Consider the following 16,840-nt stretch of genomic DNA (forward strand, 5'->3'; position numbering starts at 1 on the left):
TTTTCCTTTCTTTTATGGTGCATTTTCCCGCCAGATGCTTGGGATTTGCAGGTCTGTGTCTGCTTTTTGCTGATTTTTATACCATGATTTTTTGCATTCGCGTTTCGCATTTTAGTGGCGTGACGTTGATTTTTACACTGACATTTGACGCGTTATCTGGTGACTAATGCATGCTACCGACGCGTTGTGAACAGGGGCGGCTGGTGACATTTTAAAGTGGTGGGGCGTAAAATGATTGGTATACTTCACCGTAGCGAGCGAGCGTAGCGAGCGAGCCCAAACCCCTATAAGGAGGGTTCGGGGGGGTTCTCCCCCCGAGAAAATTTTGAAAAAAGAGAAGAGAAATGGTGCATTTTCAAGCAAATTTGAGAAAGCAGGAAGGTTAATAAAGCAATTGTGAAAGTGCAGTTATAACATTAATAAAGAGATGTCATATAACATAGGTAGCTGCTTATTCAGTGTATAACCACAGAGCTTCATAACAGACTTCGAGATACAATGCATTTCTGAGTACCTCACTCACAGATGTTTTTTATTTAACAAACTAAACTGGTTGCAAAGTAGCAGCATTCAACATTGTTTACTTTTTGTAAATGAAATCAGCCCGTCTCTCTCTAAGAGCAGCAAACTTTTCAATAACTTTAGTGTTAAAGTCCGGGATTTTCTGAACTAGCTTGCTCTCTACAGAGAGCATTGCCAAAGCATTGAGTCTTTCCTCAAGCATGGTGTTTCTCAGGAATGTCTTAATCCTCTTTAAGGCTGAAAAACATCGTTCTGCCTCGACTGTTGTCATAGGAGTGGTTATGACAATTTTAAGTAAAGCCACTGTCTCTCCAAGTGACTTTTCCATGTTAAGTTTATGGATTAAAGCCAGCAAAGACAAGGCACTTGTGGCCTTCCGATACACAGGCATTCCGTACAGTACAGTCAACTCAGTTCTCAGCTCTTCTTTATTGAGCATAGGATAAGCTCCCACAGCCTCATTCAGAGCACGCTCCGGGAAGGATTCATCATATTTGGCAAACTGTTGACTTTGCAATAATGTGGCACTCACCAAATGTTTAGTGAAAGAAAAACGCTCTCGTGCCTGCACAATTACAATGTCACAGATCTCCTTTGCAATTCGGACCATAGTGGTGATGTTTTTCCTGTGGTTTGTGAAAAAATATTTCTCTGGCAGTTTGCTCTCTAAATTGTCAACCCCATCTCTCACTTTGCTTATGCTTTGTACAAACATAGTAGTATATGCTTGCACTTTGACAGTATCTATCTCTCGTGCTTGTAACTGATTGTATAACAGGTCGACAGCTAGCATTATATCATGAAATAAATACAGTAAGAACTGAAACTCTCTGTCTTGTAGTGTTCTACCAAAGCCATGGGCTTCAATCTGACTTTTGTAATCAAACTCATCATTGGCTTCTATGGCTTCAAAACATTTCAGAAGGTCCTCTCTATGTTCATAGATTAGGTTGACTGTACGGATGTTAAAGTTCCAACGAGTTGAGGATCCCCTTGGAACGCTTTTGTCTACAATGTCATGAAGTGCTTCTGTTCTTTTGGGGGAACGCGAGAAGAATGCTGCCATGCCTCCTATATCCTGAAAGAAAATCCGTGTCTCGGTGATCTTTGATACTGCCTGTTGCATAATAAGATTAAGTTGGTGAGCGTAACAGTGCACATAATGAGCATTAGGGTACACATCTCGAATTCTCTTTTGTACTCCACTAAGGCTTCCACTCATTACGGACGCACCATCATAGCTTTGCGCAATAAGTTTTTTTTTTTGAGGCAGCTCTGGAAAAATTAAGCTCAGTTGACGCAGTATAGCTGCAGTAATGGTTTCTGCACTAGAGTCTCTTAAATGTGTGAAACCATAGAACCTCTCCACAACTTGTCTGTCATTGTCAATGTATCGAAACACTAATACGGACTGTGTTTTAGTGGCCACATCAGTGGTGTCATCAGCCTGAATAGCCACAAAGTCTGTGTTTTGCAATTCTTGCACAATATGGCTTCTCATAATTTCGAGCATACAGTCAAGAAGTTCATTTTGTATTGTTTTAGAGGTGCCCTTAAAGACTGTAGCACGTGCTAAATGTGCTTCCATATCCTTGTCTATGCTTGCTATTAAATCCACAAGGCCTTTGAATATTCCAGGATTTGGGGAACCTTCCGATTCATCATGGCCTCGCAATGCCAGTTCAAAAGCACCACAGAAACGAATGCAATCAATTATTTTGGATAGAATCTGTCTGTTCCTATCAACTGTTTCATTGTGTTTCTGTATTGCTTTGCGGTATGCATCACTTATCTGCTGCTCAATCGGAGCATCTTCCCCCAACATTCCCAGTCTAGTCAGGTTTTCCATATGCTTTCTTGTGCGTGAATGCTTCTTTATTTTTTCAGACAAATGCTTCAAGTCTGTTACTCCTTGATTTGTCCAAGAAAACTCACCACCAAACAGCAAGCAGGGGAAGCAGAACAGAGAATTTCTTAAAGGGCACCCTGTAAGCCAATCAGCTTTTGTGTACCAGGCGTTTGAGAATGTACGTGTGGACATTTTTCCTCTGTCCTGGGAAGTTTGCTGTAGTTTTAGGTCAGGCCGATGAGGTCCCAATTGCTTTAAATCTATTTTCTCTTGAAGTGGCCGTGCCTGGAATGACCTTGTAATCAGCTCTTGTACTGTATTCATGATGACGATGCTGGCCTTACCAATATATATTAAAGAAACCTGCCAATAATCAAAGTACAACATATAAGGTGCGGTGCAATAATATAAAATTGCAGTATAAATACATATATCTTGTGCAGTATCGCAATAAATCTCCAACAGCTCCCCTTTGCACAACATGACTGCTAAAAATACAGCCTTACTGCCTGCTGCCTCTGTGTGCCATAGTGGTTGCTGAAGGCACTGAAACAGACACTGCTTGAGGGCCTTGAACAAGGCAAGGGATAGTTAGTGCTGTAGCCCTGTGATTTGGCCAATAACGGTTGTTAACAGCAGTGCTGTTAACAACCGTTATTGGCCAAATCACAGGGCTAAGGCTGTTAGTAAATTCCATCTACTGAGGGTACAATGTTCAGAATGTGTGCCTACCCCAACCACCATGTACAGTGACCACACACATAGCTCTAACTCCAATCTAAAAAAAAAATAGCATCAGTTTCCTTACCTTTAACTCTGGTGTTTGCTGGGTCGTAGCCGGGGTGAAAGAGCAGCAAAGGAGGTCTTGTTCTTCGCCGGAAATATGACCAAAAATTTGGTAAGGGTTGTCAAGCTTTAGAAGGTGCTGAAAATAAAAATAACGTGCTGTAACTAGACAAGCATTGCTTTTAAAATACAAGTAATCCCAATGAATTTTACCAGCGTCAGTTCTTCAAGTTAACATAAAATAACTACAGTGTTCTTCAAATATTTATTTTGTTTGATGTTCGGGGAAACCAGACTTTTTTTTAGTCTGCTACGTTAAAATTATCCATTGGAACCTGCTTACATTTAAATGTAATAATGATATGATCTTTAGCTTTCAGTATCTTTATGGAATACAATAGATCACAATTTTAAATTCAAATTATCCTTTAATCAATACATTAAGAAGTGCAACACTGGTAGTAGTCCAACGTGAAAAAATAGCGTGAAACTGCGTCTCGTCGTGAATCTGCAAGGAGCTTGACCCACCCGGACAGAGCGTGCGAGTAGTTCAGTCAGTGTGCATGGGCATAGTGTGAAAAGCTTGGCGTGCATGCTGCACCGAAGGGTAATTCTGCCCGGTACTGGTGCAGATCTTCAAGCATTTATTTCAAGAGCTCCCCTTGAGAACTGTCTCTAAAATCTGTAAATCTACCGGATTTTGCTTCAAAACAGCGTTTTGCTCCTTTATTTTATTTCGGGTTGTGCAGCTATAAACTATAAATCCTAGTTGGGGTGATAAATTGCACACCCAGCTGAAACCCACCTCATCGCTCGGTTGTGTACATGGACAGAGAAAGTGCGCATACAACCATTCTTCGTACACACACATTGTTTTTGCTCCTAGCTCACAAGCGCCCAACATACGCCCTATCGGTTTATCACATAATTGTGGGACATATGCATTTCTATTTTCTATCCTGTTTTTTTGGAGTTAAGCTTTGCTGGAGCATGAATTGCTGCTTACTTAGACAGTTAGGACTAGGACACCTTTAAATGTTTGACTTAGAACGTGCAGGGTGGGTTTAAGTTTTCCCATGAAAAGACGCACATTGTGTGTCCATGCTAGAGAGGTGTCAATGGCCTTTCTCCAGAAGATTCACCTCCTTGGGGAGAATGACTGCAGGCATGTTTTAGCGGTGTATCTGCAGAAGCAGTATTACCTTCCATAGACGGAGATCCTAGTCTAATTGTAAAGAATGTAGAGGTGTTATTCTGCACTATTCTGCTGCCTCATGCTCCTTTCCTGCATCTGTAGGAAATTCTGATTCGCAAATGTCTGAAAATTAGCAGCGTTCAATCGTTTATTGTTTATCTCATCAGAAAAGCCGGTGCCCTTGTTATTGTGGATTTGAATTCAATTAAGCCATTTGCTTTTTCTCGGTTAAAAGTGGCCCAACGGCACCTTGCTAAAATGACATTCATTCCGAGGGCAGATTCATTCACCCCCTCACGGATTCCCTTGAGAAATTAACAATTTAAATCAAGCATGATAGGAACGGAAGGCAACAAAAACGCATCAGAATTTTACAGACAGATAAGTATTAGTCGCATTTCTTATTAAAAGCGATCCACATAATCTATCCAAAATAATCAGATTTTTTATTAATAACCTTTGGTGCAGGTTTAATTAACACCCTGGCTAGTACAAATTGAACGTTTTGAAAACATTTAACTTTTTACGGAAAATGTAGGACTCAAACAACATCGTGCGTGCTTTTGAAATCGGATGTCCTCGCTCGCCCTTGTCGCCCACTTTGCACTCCTCGGCCCGACCCACATCACAGCCTCCTCCATTCCTATTAGTCCTTTAATAAGGACAGTGAAATGCCACATTACTCCAAGGACACGGCCGTCATTTGCATAAGTTCTAAAGTTAGCGTCACTTTGTGGAAGCCTTCGCAAGTAAGGGCACAGCAATTACCATAAGAAAGATTGCTTCCATTATTTATGAAACTGGGAGTGCAACGGTAATGCTGAGAACGTGGGTCTCGGCGCTTCATCTGGAAGCCAAAATTGGTAGGTGGCACACCTGATTTCGCCTTGTTAAGTCCTGTATCCGTTTAATGACGATCAGCTTCCCGCGGCTCGGTTTTGTTTGGATGCCCCTTCGGTTCATATTCTCTGGAGACTTAATTCCAAGAAGCTCGGAATTAAAGCTAATAAACTGTTCTTTTTTCTGTCAGCCCCTTCACAGATTTCCAATATTGGAAGTCTTTTCCTAATTGTCTGGGATCCGTTCCAAGTCTCCCTCGTGAATCCCAGTGCACGCCAGGGAGGCGGCCACGCCTCCTTATTTACTTCACAAATTAAATAGACTTTCATAACTAACCCTTCCCGCCGCGTGCCATTGTCGTCGTTTCCACGCGCCACTATAGTAAAGACTTTACATAATGATTTCCTGTCGAACTTGACTGAGTGATTTCTTTCATATCTGTCAAGTAGTGTCCACTCGGCACTATGAATTCACCCTTTAAAGGATGCACGGAACACACGGTTGCTCTCGAACTCCACGTATTAAAGAGTGTAAGGTGTGTAATATTTCTGTGTATATAAAAGGGAAATTCAGTTTTTCAAAAATATTCTATTAATTCATAAACAGATATTTAGTTGCTATGTTCAATGTGCACCTACAGAACACAGAATGGACAATTTTGAGCTGTACAATATTCTGCCGAAACAGGGCTGCCATCTCCTATGTGTTGTCCCAGAAGCATGGCGAGTGTAAGAGCTACAGGCCTAGTACATATTTCCTTATTGTTTTCTCATACAGTACTTACTTCAGCCCAGGTACTTTTCACGATGACACACACGACGACGACGAGTCACTCAGTCACGACGGGTCGACTCCTCTGAACGCACCGCCGCCACGAGGTTATGAGCAGACAGTGTGTCGCACCACCGCGTGCGTGATGACGCGACCGACTGCTGGAGTGCGCACCTCATGGCCAATCACTGTCACTGTGTTCAGACATAAGCCACAGTGATTGGCCATAGGTGCGCGGCACCCAATTAGCAGTTACTCGTTGCTGTAGCAGGCTCTCAGCCAATCCAGAGACGCTGCATTATCAGCGCCTGCCCTGGATTGGCGAAAGAGCACGGATAGGGCTCGCCCGGATACCTAGAGGGGGGCTGCTGCAGAGGCAACCCTCGGCCTCTCGGCCCCCTCCTCTCAGTACAGTAGTCAGTGGCAGACAGTGCGGCGAATGCGCATGCTCGTGCTTGTCGTGAGACAAACTCGAGCATGCGCAATAAAATTGCGAGCCGCTGCCTGTCTGTCAACTAGTCTCAACTGTGCTCGCCCCCCGGCCCCACCCCCTTCATGTCCGACGCAATGCATCATTTGCATTGCCATTGCTGCCGGTCTACTCTGGGGATTGATTTGCGTGCATGGTAAGTGGGGCTCCGCCCCTGCGCCCCAATGGACGCACCGCCGCTGGTTGTGAATACTTGGTTGGCACGGCAAAATTTTCCCGCGATAGGCTGCAATGTTGAGAGTAGCTTTAAGCTACTCATGCGGTAGTTATCACACGTTCTTGTGAATGTACCCCATAGTTTGTGAATTCAGTGTGTGGCAGGCTTGCTATGGCCTTCGGTGAGATAAGGAGGGAATTCGCAAGGAGGGGGCTCATGCTGGGGAGAGAGTTCTGTGAAGCAAGAAAATAAGGTGGGGGCCATGCCTAGCTCCTGACACAGACAGGCAGAGATGCGCAGCACGGACCTTCCTAGGGCAGAGTGCCACCAAAAGATGTTAATATGGTACAGATTAAAAGAACAACACAGGAGCAAAAAATTCGTTCATGAGTTTTGTGAAAGTGTGTATCTAGAGTTTCCACAATATTGTGGGATAGAATGTCCTGGAGCCTGTGGCATGAGTTTCTTTGTGACTCATTTGGTTGTTGGATTGATGTTCTCTGATCAGCTTAATGTGCACGTACCGTAAATATTGGTTAGTTTTCAAGGAAAGTTGATAGATGGTATTTTGAAGGATGAAGGGTACTACTCGAGTCAACCTCCCCAGACGTCGCCTTCCTGACTGAGACCTGGCTGAACCCCTCCTCGGCACCCAACATCCCCATAGCCATCCTGGAAGGCTACAAGATCACCCGCAGGTACTGCACCTACGGAGTAGGAGGAGGAATCGCCATCGTCCACAGGATCACCCTCAGAGTCTCGACCAGCAGCGACGACACCCTCAGCATCGCCGAACACCTGCACTTCCAGATCCACACCGACCCCAACACTACCCTCAGAGGAACCCTTGCCTACAGACCCCTCAGAACCCGACCACAGTTCAGTGACTCCATCGCTGACTTCGTCAGCACACACGCCCTCGCCTCCACGGACTACATCCTCCTCGGGGACCTAAACTTCCACCTCGAGAACAACAACGACGCAAACTCTGCCACCCTGATTGAAAACCTAGGCAAACTCGGACTCAGACAACTCATCACAACACCCACCCACTCCTCTGGCCACACGCATCTCCCCATCTTCTCCGCAAGCCCCCACGTCTCCTTCAGCCACACCTCCAAACTCCACTGGACCGACCAACGCTGCATCCACTTCACCTTCCGGAAACCCACCACGAACCACCGCTCCCAACAGATGCCTCGCCGCTGCTTGAGCAAAGTCATCGAAGACCAGCTAGCCACCACCCTCGCCCAGAGCCCACCCCCGAGTCCTCCGACGCCAACACCGCCGCCCGCAACCTCAGACAGTGGATCAACGACTGCGCCAACACCCTCGCCCCGCTCAAGAAACCCTCCAACAGTCACAGCAGCAGGAAAGCAAGCTGGTTCACTGAAGACCTCCAGGCCTCCAAGCAAACCTGCCAAAAGCTGGAGAAGAACTGGCTCCGTGAACCAACTCCGGACAGCTACACAGCCCACAAGAACGCCACCCGCAGACACCATCACCTCATCAGATCAGCCAAAAGGCCCTCCTTCAAAGACCGCCTAGACAACAACGCACACAACAGCAAAGAGCTCTTCAACGTCGTGAAGGAACTGTCCAACCCCAGCTCCAACACCAATGACATCCAACCTTCGCAAGACCTGTGCGACTCACTGGCCACCTTCTTCCATCGCAAGATCGCAGACATCCACGACAGCTTCAACAACACGAGCGCCTCGTCAACCACTGAGACCTCCGCCCCCATGACCACCATCCGCACCAACCGCCTGCTCTCCTGGACCAACATCAACGATGACAACACCATCAAGATCATGAACACCATCCACTCCGGATCTCCGTCAGACCCTTGCCCACACCACATCTTCAACAAAGCCAGCACCGCCATCGCACCCCATCTCCGGAAAGCCATCAACATCTCCTGCAAGACAGCAACCTTCCCGGAGAGCTGGTAGCATGCCGAGATCAACGCCTTACTCAAGAAACCAAAGGCGGACCCCAAGGACCTCAAGAACTTCCGGCCCATCTCCCTGCTCCCGTTCCCGGCAAAGGTCATCGAGAAGACCGTCAACAAACAACTGACCCGCTACCTCGAGGAGAACAGCATCTTGGACCCGCCCCAGTCCGGGTTCCACATCAACCACAGCACCGAAACTGCCCTCATCACCGCCACCTATGAGTTCAGGACTCTGCTAGACAACGGAGAAACAGCGGCCCTCATCCTCCTGGACCTGTCAGCCGCCTTCGACACGGTCTGCCACCGCACACTATGAACATGCCTCCACGACGCTGGGATCCAAGAGAAGGTCCTGGACTGGACTGGACCACCTCCTTCCTCTCCGGCAGAACACAGAGCGTCCGCCTCCCCTCCTTCCGCTCCAAAGCCACTGAGATCATCTGCGGCGTACCCCAGGGCTCATCCCTCAGCCCAACGCTGTTCAACATCTACATGGCACCGCTCGCCTACATCGCCCAACTGCACGACCTCAACATCATCTCCTACGCCGATGAAACCCAGCTGATCCTCTCCCTCACCAAGGAACCCCACACTGCCAAAGCCAACCTCAACGAAGGAATGAAGGCCGTCACCAAATGGATGAGGAACAGCCGACTGAAACTGCACTCGGACAAGACGGCGATCCTCATCCTCGGATCCACCCCTTTGGCCTGGAACGACTGCTGGTGGCCGACCGCACTGGGAACAGCTCCAACACCCACCGACCATGCACGCAACCTAGGGGTCATCCTTGACTCCATCCTCTCCATGACCAAGCAGGTCAACGCCATCTCTCCCTCCTGCTGCAACACCCCCACATGCTCCGTTTGATCTACAAGTGGATCCCCACCGAAACAAGAAGAATGGGCACCCAGACCCTCGTCAGCAGCAGGTTGGACTACGGAAACTCTATGCAGGAGCCTCAGCCAAACTCCTGAAACGGCTTCAACGCATCCAGAATGCCTCTGCATGCCTGATCCTCAACATCCCTCACTGCAGCCACATCACACCCCACCTGAGAGACCTGCACTGGCTCCCCGTCAACAAGAGGATAACCTTCAAGCTCCTCACCCACACACACGAGGCACTCCACAACACCACACATGAGAGACCTGCACTGGCTCCCTGTTAACAAGAGGATAACCTTCAAGCTCCTCACCCACGCACACGAGGCACTCCACAACACCAGACCAGTGTACCTCAACAGCCGACTCAGCTTCTACACCCCCACCCGCCAGTTCCGCTCCACCGACCTCGCCCTTGCCACAGTCCCCCGCATCCGAAGAGCAACCTCCGGCGGCAGATCATTCTCCCACATCGCCGCCAAGACCTGGAACTCCCTCACCATCCACCTACGGCAGACCCAAGACCTGCTATCCTTCAGAAGACTCCTCAAGACCTGGCTTTTCAAGCAGTAGCAGCATTCCCAACACCCCAGCACCTTGAGACCCTCACGGGTAAGTAGTGCACTTTACAAATGCTATGATTGATTGATAGTGCTGGACAAGAAATGTAGTTTAAGAAAAGAAAGAAATATGATGGTACAGAGAGGGTTGCGCAGGAAAAGTGTTTGCAGGAAATGAATAGTGAGTTAAAATGCGTACGTACAGTTTAGAGAGGCCCAGCAGGAGACAGCTGTAGCATTGTTTTTAGAAAAGTCAATTCGTAAATGCTGTCCTTTTCTTTTTGCAGTTTCTAGTCCTGCTGTGATGTTCAGGCTGTTCTGGTTGTTGCTGTCAGAGGAAAGATGATAGAGTGAAGGTGTTATTTAGCTTTTAGAATACAGGATTTGTATCTTAAAAGAGGAATTTGATTGTTTATTTGCAGATTTGTAGTGTTTTTGCAATAGCAACTTGGTTGTAGATATTGGGAAATAATTGGTCTATATTGTTTCTTGCTGTTATGTATTTAACATAGTACAGTGCTATGCGTGTAAGGGTGGGTGTTTCAGACACATTAGTTAAAGTTTACGCTCTCTTGCTCAGAATATTGGCCCTTTTTTATTGTGAACTTTTCATTTCAGTTAATGCCTAGTTGTGGTGAGCATGTGATGGATTTGGCATCCTATTATCACTGCTCTCAGGCAGGTGAGTGTCTAATGATGGGCCTTAATGTAAGTAGAGAGTAGTGTTTGTTTTCCCCCGCATTTTGCGGATGTGCCACCCTCTTTGTGGGCAACAGGTAATGAAGAGCTGGGATTCCTACAGATTTCACAAGCCTTTTTGTGTGTGATTCCCGATTTGGTTCAGAAAGGTGTTGGTGAGGAGAAGGCTGGCACATTGTAATAGTCCCACTATTTCAATTGTGTTTACAATTTGTGACTGACCTGTGTGCAGTTCAAAGGAAAAATAAAAATGTATCCCCTCCAGTTGTCTGCTGCTATTATTATGCTTCTTCTGCTGCTCAATTTTTTTCTGTCACTGATGTAAAGTGCTTTCTTGGGTAGTATTGCTTATAGAATGTATATGATAGGTCCTTGTCTGGAATTAACATTGGCTGGTAAGAGATACAGGCTTTGCTGCGCCTCTTAGGACCATGCAGAAAGACAGGGCATCTATAAAAAGTAAAAAAATACAAGGTAGTTACCTACTCATCGTTTTAGACACAGCAAAGTTGCAGGGCAGTACAGTTGCATGGTGTTAGACATGGCATCCTTGGCGTGGTTTCCCTTGACTTTTTGCCTCTACGTCCTATGTTTTGATGCAGTGCTGTTTTTTGTTTTTGCTAGCTTAGATGCTTTAGGTATTTTGCCACTGCTGATCAGCGTCACAGTGCACTGATTGTGCCAGAGCTGGTAAATAAATAGCTACTAGTAGGCTTGCAGCGATGATTGTGCCACCCACATGAGTGGCCCATAAAAGACATCTCTGGCCTGCCACCGCAGTACCTGCACGCAGTTCCTCCATAGGGTACCCATATGGTGGGTCCAGGACCCCCCCTGGATGGGGCGTGGTGTATGTGAGGAGTGGGATATATGCTGATGTGTGCTGGTGTGTGTGGCGTGTCCTGGTGGTGAAAATATTCCATTTTCCTTTTTCACAGTTGAAGGGCTGTCCTGCTGATAGGACGGAATGGGGAATTTTGGCAGAATGTAACGAATATATCCTTTATAATGACAAGATAGAGAATAGGAATGAGCTCAGAATTTGATAATGCATCTTTAAGTAGGTATGGTTTTTAAAGTCTGTGTTTGAAGACAGCACTCTTAGGAAGCAGATATTTTCTTGTCCAACTTTTCTGTGCATTTCTGTCTTCTTGTGGATTGGTTGTCTTGTTTCAGTGTGACAGAGGAATAGGATGTGCATTTGGTGTAGTGTCCTTTTGTGGTGTCTTCACTGTGTTATTGTGAGTGTTGGTACAAATGCTTTGTACATTGCCTTTCAGATGAGCTTGTCTGCTCGTGCCAAGCTACTATGGGGGTAAGTAGGGGTTATCTAAGGTGTATATTCCCCTTATGCTGACTGAAGGGCAGGGTCCCTAGTTGGACAAAGGTACCTACCTCTGCCAACTAGAGAAACTCAATTTTAACAAATTGTTCTTATCTTTAGTTTTGACTGACCAGGGAGCTTGTTTTTAAAAGGGGTACGTATTGTCGACAGGAGGTTTCCTTCTCAGGTCACCTACTGTCAAAGAGGGTAGGAGATTAGTTCCTTGGGTATCTAACACATTAAATGAGGTGCATGGAGTACATAAGCCTTAACTCTGAATGCCTAGCACTTGAAACTGCTTTTTTTTCTTCTTTGGCTTTTGTGCTTGCTACATATATTGTTGTATGCTGTTTTGTGTTGTAAGTACGCAAGACGGCTTGTTGTGTGCATTCTATCTTTTGCGCCTGCCCGAACTGTCTAGGAACGGTCATGACGGTGGCCATTTCCATAAGACAATCGGTTGGGCTCGCTTCAGCCACTCATTTCACAGGATGCTTTGAACATGCTTTTGAAGAAACGCGTAGACCTTTGGAAGAGACCACAAGAATTTTTTCAAAAATCTTGAAAAAAGAAACTAATATAGAGATTATCTTGTTCAAAATCTCTCTCTGTGGTCCTAATATAAAGACTTTTACGTTTATTGTCTAACCAGATATTCAGGATACGTGTGCTTGTGAATGTATGGATACAATGAATGTATGGGAATAAATGATATGTCAGAATAGTATGTATGAAGAAAATCAATGAATAGTGTGGGGCAATTTTTCTAAAAACTCTCATTAATTGATTGTTCACTTTTCTAAAAATGTTTAGTTAAACGGAAGGTTTAAAACAATCCAAAATAAAGAAACTTTTTGATTAATTCAAAAAACAAAGGTCTTTGACACTTCTTGTTTCAGTTCAAGATGTGTCCTCATAAAAGAAGTTGAGTCTCAAGACTTTTCACAGTATTAGCGTTTTTTTTGTTATATTTGAATGAACAGAGACACAGTACCTCACCAGTGCACGTCTAATTGCTTATAAAACAACATTGTTCGCAAAAAGTGTCATGATTAGAAAAATGTGTCACCTTGAAGTCAGCCATGTTAGTGTCCCCTGAAAGGACGGGTAGACTACACTGATGTTCCCTTATCTGACCCTTATGGGGAACTATATGTTGGGGGCTTTCGTTTGAATGCCCACCATTATTGTTCATGTTACACCAACACTACTTACAGTTGTAGAGACATCACAATCCTTTATTAGTTTGCCTGAGTAACTGGGTTGTAACAGATGATGTGGGAAGGAACAATGTGTTTGCAGAAAATTATTAAAATGAAATGAAAGAATGTTTGTAGCAGGCCCTGCTGGGTGGGTACTGGAAGTCATGATGTCTAAATCGAAAGTAAGGAACATTGTCAGGATGAGGCATTGCTCAGTTTGTGTATTGTACGATGCACATGATCATAATACTAGAGAGGGCGCCTGTATGCCCCGGGTAATTGCGCACCACATATTTTAGTGGTTAACAGTTTGAAGAGCACATAGCTCTACAGGAGCTTGTTTGGAACAACAGGGTTTGCTGGAGAATTCATGTGCTTGCTACATTGTTCTTAATTTGTCAGTTATATATATATATAATCAGGATCTCTGTTAAATTAGCAATTTTAAATTTTCCTGCCACAACTATAAACTGAGAGCATAGTCACAAATGCAATATTTATGTTGGCTCCCTTGGAAGAATAATTCTAGAGGTGTCTGCCGGCCTGCACAGCAGCGAAGATTCATAAAGTTGAAGTTGTGTTGTGATCTCTATGACTTTTGAACACAAGTTTGCTAAGACAAGAAAGACAAACAAGCCATTGCTTTGAAATTCCCTTTTTGAGGTTCTTCTGATGAGTGAAATAGAAATGGATAGATGCAATGATTAAAAGTATGTCTGGATTGTTCTTACAGAGCTTAGTAAATGAATTAAGGCTTACCCTGCTACTTGGTATTGGGAGAGAAAACAATTATTTGTATAACGTTTTATCCTTGCCAGTTAATTAAAACTTTGCGTTTCCACCCTTAAAAGGTCAGGGACACCCTGCAGTCATCAGAGGGGCCTCAGATGAGATGCACAGCCTGGCTGCTTATTATGGAACATCCATGAATATGATTGAGGCGGAGCTGCAGAGCAAAGAAGTGCTGGACGAGGCAGTACCACCAAAACTCAAAACAGAGAGAGGGGCTATCCAGGAGCCCCAGCCCATTGGTCTACCTGTGCTTGAGTCCTAGCCCATTGAGCCCAGCCTGTGGGCACGCCTGTGTTTGAGTCTCAGCCCCCAGGTCCTCTTGAGCCTGAAACCATTTTTCCTTGACCCCCCTTGTGCCTGGACTATTGAAGAGCCATTTGTGCCCTGATGGAAGGACTGTGCACCAGAGGGGAAGTTGAATGAGTAGGGATGGACTTCATGGATGAAGAATATGGTGCAGGTACCCTGTGTAAGGTGCCAGCGATAGAGTAGAGAAGAAGAGATTGGTGCACTGGCCTGGACACTGGACAGGATTAGTTGAGGGTGTCCTCCAAGGAGGGAGGGTGCCCTATCCTGAGCAAAGATGATTTTTCCAGAAAGAGCTAGACGAGTAGCTCCACCGCCGGTGCTCAACAGCACCTACGCCAGACGAACAATAGGAGCCTGCCAGTGATGGCTCTCTGAAAGACACTGGAAAGAAGAGTTTTGCCCATCCTCCTGTTCCCTGGTCATCAATTCTATTGCATTGCATTTCTCTCCCAATTACCATGTATCCATTTGGTCGTTCCTTTATTGAAAAAGAACATCTCTTTGCAGCCCCGTAGAGTTATAGCTTGCTTGATAACAAGTTTGCCTTGGATCATACTTTATAATGTTTACTTGCACAGTTATGTTTTATCTATGAGAAAATGGTCTGACAGATGTTGCATCTCTTTCCTTTTCCCCCAATGTTTGTTGCCTTGTCTACGCATCATACCTTCCATCAGCTACAACGTAATAGTAGGTTTCTGCCCTTAGTCAGAAAGAGTTGCTAACGCAAAGCATATGCCCATGTATACACAGTTTCCCAGCTCATTGTGCCTGCTGTGTAAGTACACCGACTCCCAAGAAAAGGATATCCATGCGATACAAATGCTAAGATCATGCTTCAGAAAGAGATCGATGGGTTAATGAACATTGATGCAGACACTTTTTAGGTCAACATGTCTCTTAAGGTTTCCCTGCTTAATAGCGAGCATTTGAACACTTCTGAGTATTAAGATATTGATCATGTGAATAGAGATTTCCCCTCCAGATTAGAATTGTGAAGACCCAACCGGATAGTGACAATAAAGCATTTACGTCCCACGCGAAAAGGAGGGTCTGTTAGGTTTGAAAAAACCCCATTCTTATTATATACTTATTCTGTGCCATAGTAGGTCAGCAGTGTGCGGCTAAATGACGTTCTATTTGCATTCACCTTATGTAACCCACTGAGTTATCCTTGTAATGCGCAAACCTCAATTAACACGTGTGACTACATTTTGTATTTTGCAATCTCCATTAGTCTGTGTCTGAACTAGGCCTCATTTTCAGTATTGCTTGCCTCAGCAGAACACTGTACATCATCATTATTTTCTCTTCTGTTCAAGGCTTCCCGATTTACTAATAAATAGGCCATTCTGCCCTCGCATACCTATCTAAGTGTGTAGTTTCGATCCAACGTTAGGAGGCGATGAGACTCAGCTCTGTGGCCATGAATGGTAGATAGCATGTACCCATCTGGCAGGTGGTAGCTCATCCTACTGTGCAACTTTGTTCATGTTCGGCCCAGGCTGGTAGTTTTTCATTGTGGGCCTGGTTGGAGGCTTCTCGGGGGGAATAATTACTCACTGTAGACTGTTGGGGGGTTTCAGTCTCTCGGCAGACATCTTAGGGTGCAGGTCAGATTGGACTCCTCTGCAGAGCATTGCTAATAACTGTATGTTTGTATTCTCTACTGTCTTACCAACTCTTCATTCTTGGGAAGGCATAGAAGGTGGTTGTAAGTAACCCGGGTGGCCCCTGAGGGCCACTTCCTTCAACAGCGGGCACTGGGAGGCATCATTGACTTAAAGGAAGGCCCTTATCCACCAAGGTCAACCACAATCTTTGCAGGCTTGCTTTCCACTGGAGCCTGAGTGTTTTCAAGAAGATCTCCGAAATGGACTCCACCACTGCTCCAGATGCACCCCTATTTGAACTGTATGAATAGTCTCTAAAACCGTTAGACTAGGCAGGCCCAAACTACATCGCCGAGGTGAACTAAAGCTTCCTGAATGCGCGGTCCAGACATCCAGCACTGCCCGGCAGCTGGCCTAAAGAGACTCAATGGTGCTGCGAATTGTTGTTTGTTTGCCCATAGGTTGGACTTTTGTTTGGTTCATTCCCAATAAAATTTCGGAGGGATGTAGTGTCCTGCTGGACACGTTCTAGTGTTCAGTCTTGTGCTGTAACCCCACTTTACACCCAACCATCACAGGCGTCACTGGTCAGGTGACCCTGCTTCCAAAAAGGGTGGGGTGCACGTGCCCTGAACCAGTTCCAGCACCACATACAAAAACCTCTCTGAACTTCCAATATGTGCTGTCTGTAGCTCCTAAAGTTACTCATAAAAACTCATGATGAGATATCCATTATTTTCCACATAACTCTACCCAGAGTTATCTGCATACCTTAAGGGTAGCTGTAAATCCGATGGGCAGGCATACAGGAGATTACAACTGGATCCTCAATGTGCCTGTAAGGTCTTTGACCCAAGGGACCTGCTGTAGGGGACTCCCCCTTAATGACA

General features: G+C 45.4%; 1 protein-coding gene across 1 annotated transcript; it reads right to left on the reverse strand.

Annotated features, from left to right (window-relative positions):
* Positions 1-347: 347 nt before the first annotated feature.
* On the reverse strand, positions 348-6,508 carry LOC146817962 (zinc finger MYM-type protein 1-like). Its single transcript, XM_085611441.1, has 2 exons — positions 3,180-6,508; positions 348-2,734 (listed from the first exon to the last, which is right to left on the reverse strand). Exon 2 carries the CDS (start codon positions 2,693-2,695, stop codon positions 581-583), a length of 2,115 nt encoding a protein of 704 aa, XP_085467567.1. The 5' UTR covers positions 2,696-2,734; positions 3,180-6,508; the 3' UTR covers positions 348-580.
* Between the last annotated feature and the right edge of the window lie 10,332 nt (positions 6,509-16,840).

This window comes from Triturus cristatus, chromosome 6 (genome assembly GCF_964204655.1).
Source record: "Triturus cristatus chromosome 6, aTriCri1.1, whole genome shotgun sequence".
Classification (NCBI taxonomy): Eukaryota; Metazoa; Chordata; class Amphibia; order Caudata; family Salamandridae; genus Triturus; species Triturus cristatus.